General features: G+C 32.3%; 1 protein-coding gene across 2 annotated transcripts in view; it reads left to right on the top strand.

Annotated features, from left to right (window-relative positions):
* The window catches only part of LOC134697169 (uncharacterized), a 28,737-nt gene that overhangs the window by 12,534 nt on the left and 5,477 nt on the right, over nt 1-10,726 (top strand). For both annotated transcript variants that reach the window (XM_063559243.1, XM_063559242.1), the window contains exons 3-7: nt 5,298-5,354; nt 6,019-6,258; nt 7,181-7,309; nt 8,750-8,918; nt 9,509-9,651. In XM_063559243.1, the coding sequence (XP_063415313.1) occupies nt 5,298-5,354; nt 6,019-6,258; nt 7,181-7,309; nt 8,750-8,918; nt 9,509-9,651 (738 nt within the window). The remainder of the gene's footprint in view (nt 1-5,297; nt 5,355-6,018; nt 6,259-7,180; nt 7,310-8,749; nt 8,919-9,508; nt 9,652-10,726) is intronic.

Raw genomic sequence — 10,726 nt, forward strand, 5'->3', positions numbered from 1 at the left:
GGTCTCCGGACCTAATAATAGTATCAGGACATTGGTTTTATTCCTTTAACAGGGGGTATATACAGAGATGTTAAAATAGTGTTATCAGACTGTTAAATACTAGTCCAAGGTCTCAGGACCTAATAATAGTATCAGGACATTGGTTTTATTCCTTTAACAGGGGGTATATACAGAGATGTTAAAATAGTGTTATCAGACTGTTAAATACTATAGTCCAAGGTCTCCGGACCTAATAATAGTATCAGGACATTGGTTTTATTCCTTTAACAGGGGGTATATACAGAGATGTTAAAATAGTGTTATCAGACTGTTAAATACTAGTCCAAGGTCTCAGGACCTAATAATAGTATCAGGACATTGGTTTTATTCCTTTAACAGGGGGTATATACAGAGATGTTAAAATAGTGTTATCAGACTGTTAAATACTATAGTCCAAGGTCTCCGGACCTAATAATAGTATCAGGACATTGGTTTTATTCCTTTAACAGGGGGTATATACAGAGATGTTAAAATAGTGTTATCAGACTGTTAAATACTAGTCCAAGGTCTCAGGACCTAATAATAGTATCAGGACATTGGTTTTATTCCTTTAACAGGGGGTATATACAGAGATGTTAAAATAGTGTTATCACACTGTTAAATACTAGTCCAAGGTCTCCGGACCTAATAATAGTATCATATTGGGCCTAGTGTTATCAGACTGTTAAATACTAGTCCAAGGTCTCCGGACCTAATAATAGTATCATATTGGGCCTAGTGTTATCACACTGTTAAATACTAGTCCAACGTCTCTGGACCTAATAATAGTATCATATTGGGCCTAGTGTTATCACACTGTTAAATACTAGTCCAAGGTCTCCGGACCTAATAATAGTATCATATTGGGCCTAGTGTTATCACACTGTTAAATACTAGTCCAACATCTCCGGACCTAATAATAGTATCATATTGGGCCTAGTGTTATCACACTGTTAAATACTAGTCCAAGGTCTCCGGACCTAATAATAGTATCATATTGGGCCTAGTGTTATCACACTGTTAAATACTAGTCCATGGTCTCCGGACCTAATAATAGTATCATATTGGGCCTAGTGTTATCACACTGTTAAATACTAGTCCAAGGTCTCCGGACCTAATAATAGTATCATATTAGGCCTAGTGTTACCACACTATTAAATACTAGTCTAAGGTCTCTGGACCTAATAATAGTATCATATTGGGCCTAGTGTTATCACACTGTTAAATACTAGTCCAAGGTCTCCGGACCTAATAATAGTATCATATTGGGCCTAGTGTTATCACACTGTTAAATACTAGTCCAAGGTCTCTGGACCTAATAATAGTATAGGGCCTATATATTTAGTGTTGATGTCATATCAAAGGAAAGTTGTCTTGTTTAAAAGTAAATATGGTTCTCAAGTACCTGCTTTGTTGTTGTATTGGTATTGATGTTTAAAATGTCAAAGTTTAAATTTTCTGATTATTTCATATCAATGAACATTGACCAGTAATTATATTCAATAAGGGCTTTGACCAGTTAATATTGATGTTCAGAGAAATTTTTAAGGTTGAGAGAAAGATCTTTTTTTTGGGGGTGGTTATCGATGGGATTGATTTAAATAAAATTGAGAACGGAAATGTTTCAAAGAGACAACAACCTGACCATAGAGCAGAAAAACAGCCGAAAGCCCACAATCAGCAAGAATTTCCAGCATTGGAGGCATGCTTCAGCTGGCCCCTAAAAAAAATATGTACTAGTTTCTAGTTGAACCATTTTAATACGATGTTAGATTAAGCATATTTAAGAACCCCAAGAATTCAAGAATAAACCCCACTGAAATTGATCATGAAATAAGCCATTTTCATTTGAAGAGGTCTAGTGATCTATATTAGAAGAGGTCCACAAACTACTTCAGTCATTTGGTCAATACAGTCCCTAAAAATTATTGACACAACTGAATTTTAAAAGAATGATTTTATTATAATTCTATTCACATGGTGAATATTTAAAAATAGTGAAAACTGGCTACTACCGTATTTATCATTATTATGAATATTCATTTCTTTTAACTAAACATGGTTCTATATCAAAAACACAATAAAAACAATGTACAAAAGAAAAAATTAAAGGCAATCATACATCAGAAAAATAAGTATCTTAAGACTAGTTATATCTCGTTTCTTCTATTCAACGGAAGATGATGGTTAAATGTAGTGTGTCAGGCGAATTCTTAAAAACAGGCTTCAGCTTGTTGAAGTGTCATCAATTGGTTGTGATATAAATTTAGAATTTGATTGTCTAATGCTAGTTTTATGTAGAATTTGATTATACAATCGATAATGGCCAATCATTTTACACAACATGTTTTATGTACTAACTTGTTATATTCTTTTTCAGAAGAGTAGATTTTATATTGATCTATTTCATGTTCATTAAAGCAGATTAATAAAATCAGGTCATTAGCCAATGTTTTCTACCTGTTTTAATTAATGATAAGATGAAAGAATTCTAGACGTGATTTCAACACTGGAAAAAATATGTTTAAAAAAATCAAAGAGAAAAAAAAAGAGATTTAATTTTTGAAAATGAAAATTTTATGTTGAAACGGTTGCAGAGTATTAGGTTTTTAATTCACTATAAAATAAACATTGTTTAATTGATTTATAACAGTAAATGTTCTCTATGCTGTAAAAGGTTGGGTATAATTTGAATGGTTCAATATTTAAAGGATCTTCAGGAAAACAATGTAATCTGTAGTCAAAGACGATTTTTTTATGACCATAAATAGTTCTTTTTGTTACTTATTGATCCAGTCTTGCAAACATGCAATTAAGTCTTAAAATTGTTGTAACATAATTTCCTTTAAGTAATCTTTTTTATCATGATATCTGATTAATAAATTCATGTTTAAACTTGCACATTCATTTGAAGTGATAAACCCCGGTTTTATAAACCATTCCATTTTTCGTGGAAAACATGGGTATTCATTTCAGTAATTAATGGTAAAGTACTCTGTGGATTTTTTGTACTTATTGATTTTATTAGACACTTTTTTATTTTAATGTTTTATGTATGTTGATTCACCAACTTATGACATTTATCGTAGATGTGTCATGCATATTGAAATCAGTAGCATATTTAATTATTGAGGGGGTGGGGTATATAAAAAAGAAGATATGGTATGATTGCCAATGAGACAACTATCCACAAAAGACCAAAATGACACAGACATTAACAACTATAGGTCACCATACAGCCTTCAACAATGAGCAAAGCCCATACCACATATATAAGTCAGCTATAAAAGGATCTGATAAGACAATGTAAAACAATAGACCACTTTCAAGTTCATCCGTCACCTGCAAAAACTCGTCAATTAGGCACGCCTGTATGACGTCATTTACCAGATAGAGGGGGTCGCCTGTATCCCTGCACTATTTAGGTTCATCAAGCGTCTTAGTGATCGTCTTTGTGCAGGACAAACTAGAAATAATTTCTGCTCTGTAGGTATTTACTGACAATTCCCTAATGACAGCAGTGTTGATTGTCAATTTTGAGAATTCAATTTGTCGAATAATTCGTACAATATAGAATTATAGTTTTCCAACCACTCGCTCAACATTGGTGGGGAAGTGACGACGCCCCTAAACGCACAAATGACGGTGATAAAGGCGTGTATAATTGATGAGTTTTTTCCGGTGACAAATGAACTCGAAAGTGGTCTATTCAAACAAGAAAACTAATGGCCTCATTTATGTAAAAAAAATCAACGAAAAACAAATATGTAACATATAAACAAATGACAGCCACTGAATTACAGGCTCCTAACTTGGGACAGGCACGTACATAAATAATGTGGCAGGGTCAAAAATGTTAGCGGGATCCCAACCCTCTCCCTAACCTGGGACAGTGGTATAATAGTACAACCTAAGAACGAACTATAAAAATCAGTTGAAAAAGGCTTAACTGATCAGATGGACAAAAATACAAGTGGACGTGGCCAGATATAAAAATCATGCATCTTATACTAAACTATCGATCCGTACACATCCAACTTCCAATGGATTTAGTGTAAAGACGTCATAAACAGTCAGAGAAAAACATGACCTTGTGCAATGCCAAGTTACAGGTATCGACAGATTGTAGATCCATGAATATGTATATGTATATAACATGTAATTCTTCAATTAAATTGATGATGCTGCTAGTCTACTGGCAGTCCTTAAAGTTTCTACTATTCAGCACTGGAATGACTTCAATGATGCATTGTTTATTTTTAAATTTTTCAGTTTATGAAAAAAAGTCAATTCACATGTTAATGCGAAAAATACACAGTTTCTTTTAATTTGCTTGATTGATTTTAGGCCAATACACATACAGTAGCACATGCAAGACTCAACTAAATATACCACAATGGGTGTCAATATGAAAAATGCCTTTCATATAAATTTTCTTTTAGGCTCTTGCATGTGCCAAATATATTTTTTTTGTTTGTTTGGTAAAGACCATATTTGGCCCTGATTATAAAGTTGAACGTTTCAATAAAACGAATAAGTAAGAATGTTATAAAGAATCATTTTTTTCAAAAGCATTGATTTTGAGATTTCTAACAATCAGAAAGTAGAGATTTTTGATTTTTGCTAAATTTTGACAAAATCATCCAAATAGCCAAAAAGAATATGGACTTGATAATACATATCAGCATTTATTTAACCACTAAGATGTCCTTTAATAACCAGATATAAATATAAATAGATTATAAACAACCATATGGAATTAGATTTTTCTAGGCCTGTTTAAGTTTGAAGTCTTAGAAGTTCAAAGCATATAAATGTTGAAAATATGACGCACAACCCTATAATTTGACCTTTGAACAAAATAGTAGTGCATATCAACTTTCTGTTCTGGGATAAAAGTTTTCTAGAAACTTCATAGTAAAAGTGGCACATATTTTGCCTATGGCAAACTTTATAATTGTTTATATGTACAGAATTGCAACCTTAGATAGAGTTTGTGAGATGTACTGCTCAGACAATCTCAGAATAGACAGCCAGGATCAGTTCAGATTTCAAGCTTGTTAACATAGATAGTTACTCTTACTTGTTAATCTTCTTCTATATAAAGTTTATCATTTTATATTACAATTCATAATGAAGATTTATGAGTTTAAGCTGGATAATAATATTGCTTAAAGTATAGATAATGGAGTTTGTAGGTGTCTTATAGGTGTTAATGGTTAACCACCCTTTAATCACACTATAATTAATGGTATAATGATGTTCTTCTTTTATTACAGGATGACAGATTAAGTAAAAAAGATTTTCTGGAAACATGCTTTTATTGGTTGAAACAGGTAAAGGCTAAAAATACATGTAAGATCTAGAGTATATACTGAGGTCAAGGTGACCGATGGAAATCAGAGTTTATAGATAATTCTCCAAATATATATTGATTGAAATAATTCCAGAAAAATATGCATGGCTTTATGTATATGTTGTTAGTTGCAAAGCTGAAGATCTGTGACAAAAACTAATAAGGATATATATAGGTTAATACAATTATTTACAGAGATTAGAATTATATCATGTGTAATTAAACAACAACCATCCATACCACATTTATGGTAAAAGATAGAAAACATCAAGATATAATAAACACCAACAATTACATAAAAGGTTAATGAATTTGGTCAAGCAGATATATTCAAGTTGCTGTTTCAAAGTTTTGGGAGTTACATTTGAAAGATGAAAATACAAATACTCAATTTCTCACACGAGTGTACCTACACAATAAATGGTTAACAGTTTTTGGATAAATGGAGTATATGCTGTAGTATTTTTGCTTTCTAAAATAATTCAAAACAGTAACAAAAATGTGAAAATAAAAAAAGGGACAAATAAACCACCAAATTAAAAAAAATCCATAAATTGTTATACCGTAGGCAGCACTGAACATCCCAAAAAGCAGCTGTCCTTTTATTTAAAAAGACAATGATTTTAACTTTTTTTTCTTCCCAGATATTACAGCCAGTATCTGCTTTGATAGTGGTTGATGTGCAGAATGATTTTTTAGATGGTAGCCTTGCCCTTCGTAATTGTCCTGCTGGTCAAGATGGCCTTGGGGTCATTCCAGCCATTAATTCCGTCCTTGACACCGTCAACTTTGACCTGGTTGTGTATACAAGAGACTGGCATCCATCAAATCATATATCATTTATAGACAATATAGATAAACGAAAACTACACTCAACAAATAAGGTAAGAATTTGAAGAGAAGGCTAAAAAATGAATGAGTTGTTACTAGATGTTTTGGTGTGACTTGAAATGCAAAAATACAAAATACAAAAGCCTGTCGCTTGGTTTAAAGTTTGTTTCATCAAAAAAGGTCAAATTAACTTTACAATTGATATATACACATGAAATATAATGCATAATCTACTATGGATTCATTTATTTTCGTGGGTACCAATTTTTGTGGATTGAGGAAAACTTGCATATTCATGGATATTCATTTTCAAAGTTTTGGCAAAGTCTGGATACTGTTTGTGAGTCCTTTAGACAATTTGTAATTCATTGAACATTTAAACTTGTGGTTCCCCTGTACCCAAGAAATCCATGAAAATTAGTATCCAACGAATATTAATGGACCCACAGTAATTGACAAATGTGGAATTCAAATCTGGCAGAGTTGTAAGTGTGCTTTCATTTTTATACGACCACAAAAAAATTTAATCACAATCCAAATTTAGAGCTGTATCAAGCTTGAATACTGTGTCCATATTGGCCCCAATAGTTCAGAGTTTGACTGCTGTCGTATCAAGCTGCACCCTTCTGAGCATTTTATTTAGCTTCACGCTACTACACACTGCTAACAGTAACATGGATGACTTGAATCAGTTCTAACTTCTTCTACAACAGTTTTGTACATTTCTGACAAGTAGAAGAGTTTGATTTGATTTTGCTCAGAATTTTCAATGAACTACAAAAGGAAGACAGCAACACTTATAATCAAGTCACATTTAAAAGATTTTCTGTAGTAAATGGGAATATTTCCATTCAGATACTAGTACGTGGTCTATTACCTTTTTGTATTGTTTCTAATTTTCAGCTTTACCATTTCAAATATTTTTCGGAAAAACATTTATTTTGAAATGTTTAAAAAAGTACATTTTATTTACAGATCTTGTGTTCAGAGGCCAAACCTATGGATACTGTGATATTTGAAGGTCCACCCCCAACTGTACAGAAACTCTGGCCATCACATTGTATTCAGGGTTCATGGGGATCAGAGTTACATACAGAATTGAAGGTAAAATCATTGGTGTGAAATACAGATACTCAGACACTTTATTAAAACAATGCTATTTGAGTATATTTTGTGAGGGCTTGTAATTTCATTATGGTTGTGGAAGTGTAGTAAGGGACTTTACAAATTGAAAATGCTGAAATATTTTGTTTCCCTTCTTAAGTTTGCCTAAACCAAATGTTTTGAAACGTATACACCATGCTTATTACCACAAAACACTAATCAATTTCAAATTTTGGTGGTGTCACTTTTACCATTCTAGAATTATGCCCATTTACAAATGGAAAAATTGCTTTGTGGGGGGGGGGTCCCATTGACACATTTATTTTCTATTTGACATAGTTAAAGGAGTAGGTCCGGTAAGACCTCTTTTTGGTCCCAAAATATGGCAGTTTTACAAAATTGTTAAAATGTAAACTTTTAGTTATTTATTGGACAGTTGAATGCTTCTGCTACATACATATGGGATATTTTTGACAATACAATGCACACATATCGGGTTGTAGCACCATAAAGTCATGCTAAATTACTGAAATCTTCAAAATTCTATCATTTTAGTTAAATTTTAGACGGTTTCCGTGTAAAACGAAAGTGGCCGCATTCGTGTTCATCCTTAATATTGAAATGTAAGTTGTATTTCCTAATAATACATAACATAAATAAAGGTTGTGGATGAACACAGATGCGGCCACTTTCATTTTTGACCAAAACTATCTGAAAAGTGACGTTTTTTGGCATATTTGAGAGATTTTTCATATTTAAGCTTGAATCGGATCGTTTTTAATGACTAAATTAGTTAAAATCTTTCACAAAAAACTAATTGAATCAAGTGAAATAGACACTTAAGTGTTTAAAAAGTGGTCAAAATCTTTCGTCAGATGAAACTGAAATTTGAGGCCAAAATTAGTCCTTACCGGACCTACTCCTTTAACATTTAGACAAGTATGTATGCACATCTATGGAATCAGTTCTTTTACTTTGCATTTTAATTATAGTATAACTAATCGCCGTATTTGAATATCAAAAATAAGACAACGCGCGACCAAACGACGGATGGATTAAACGAGTGCGCAGCACGAGTTTAATCCATAGCGGCGTTCGGTCAAAAGTTGTCTTATTTTTGATATTCAAATACGGCGATTAGTTATACTTTTTATAACATTGGCTAATGGCTTTTTTTTATGAAATAAATGAAGAAATTGTAAGGAACTATATGTTTTTCCTACGCATTCAAAATTTGTTTTGATACAACGTTATCGCATCTTGACAACGCCTATTGTTGTATGACGTCAGAGAGTGAAGTAACCACGTTTATTTCACATGTGAAATTATCGGTTTTATCTAACTGGGAAATCAATGTAATTTATTGCAACCAATGTAATAAAAATATTTATTTGTTTTTTTATCTAGAACGTATATTTGTTTTTGTTATTTTTAATCTAGAACACAGATGGTGGTATCATAGTTAACAAAGGAACACATCCCAATGTGGATAGTTACTCAGCATTCTGGGACAACAATAGGCAATCCCAAACAGATCTGGTCAAAATATTGTCAAAACACAAAGTTACTGATGTGTATGTGTGTGGTGTAGCATATGATGTATGTGTAGGTAAGTTGTTAAATGCATTGTTAGCTGGTGCAAATACATTTAAGTCATTCAAGATTCCAAATCAGTATTGTAAAAATTACAATATTCTCTGGGTTTTCATAAGATATTATTTTTTGTCAGACTACAAATTAATAAAGTCAAATTCAAGAAATAAAACATCCCCAGAATGAAAGAAATGTTTTTTCACTAAAAATATTACAACAAAAATCTATTGTAACTTATACTGAAATGATCATGACATACATATACTTTTCTTTGAGGGTTGTTTGCAGTATGTAACTGTGTTAATCACTATACATATACATACCTGCAAACTGTCACTATTTGCATGGAATTTCCCCCATGGAGGTTCCCTAATTGAAATTTTGAGAGAGCAATTTTGTCCACAATTTTAAACAAAACATGACTTAGGCTTGTAAAAGTATGAAGAAGCCCAAAAAGCAACATTAAAATGTATTTGAAGGCCCCCTTGAAGGTTTTTCAGGACTATGGCAGCCATCTTGCACACAAAACCCCCATGGGCATTTTAAAAAGTTGGCAGGTATGCATATAAAATGTATATGTTAATAGCTTTATTTGATGTTTTACAGGGTTTACCTGTTTAGACGCTGTAGAACATGGATTTAGGACAGTACTAATTGAGGATGCCTGTCGAGGTGTAGATCTGACAGATATAGATGAAATGAGGAAAAATCTGAAGACCAATGGTGCTGTCATTAGTCATTCCTGCAAGGTATGATTTTAATTTACAAACTTTGTACTTTTGTACTTTACATTTCAGTCAGGATCCTACTTCGTCAAAATTATCTCCCCATTACGCCAGTTCATTTTCACAATCGTAGAAACGTAAGCCATTGTAGGGATGACGCGCAACCAATTTTGCTCTTGGAAACCGATAAATTTATCCACATTGCACCATTACGATCTTATATGTCAGTTGTATTTTTAAAGACAAATGTATCAACTAGCTAATGAGCATCAGTTAATAATCTTGTCTGCATTGATTCAGCTTAAAACTATTGTCTGATCGGTGGTCAGGTGGAATTTTCGAAAATTCATAAAATTAAATTAAATATTTCGTGGAAGGGCAGACTAGATTTTTTTAGTGTATAAAGACTATAAACTCTAGTTATCACACACAAAAAATTAGAATTTTTCGAAGATATGCATTTTCATCATCCAACTTGAAAGACTGTCGTCAAGTACTTTCAGTAAAAAAATAGCTATACGAACACACCTTCTCTGTTTTTGTGACTCATTAGATAGGTATTTCACTTGACCCATATATTCCATCTTTTAGTACTGTGATTTTTTTTGTGTTATAACATCAACCTGTAGCTTTAATATATAAAAATGATAGAATCTGAAGCGAGACGATGTATGAAATATTCTTACTTTGTACGATATCAAGACAAAATACTCAATACAAACACGCCCTAACATAAAAAGGTGCACTCGATTTTCACTTTTCGATACAATTGTTACCCATTTTTTTTATTTATTTCTTCAGTCACATAATCAGGGCATATAGGGCAGACACGAAAATTACTGAACTTATAGATTGATATGGTTTCCGTCTGTGGTAATTTTTTTCAAAAAAATCGGAGGTTATGCATTTTTGTCATCCAACTTGAAAGATACCCATGTCGTGGACTTGGTATCTAATTGTTCTGCTTAACTATGAACTAGATAAATTGAAAACTTATGCAAATGGTGTTTTTAAAATAAAATGCCTCGTAATTGAGAAGAAAATTGCAATTTTGTTTGTTTCTATTAACTTTTAAAATTTTTGTCACTATAGTAAACAA

This window comes from Mytilus trossulus, chromosome 14, assembly GCF_036588685.1.
Source record: "Mytilus trossulus isolate FHL-02 chromosome 14, PNRI_Mtr1.1.1.hap1, whole genome shotgun sequence".
Lineage (NCBI taxonomy): Eukaryota > Metazoa > Mollusca > Bivalvia > Mytilida > Mytilidae > Mytilus > Mytilus trossulus.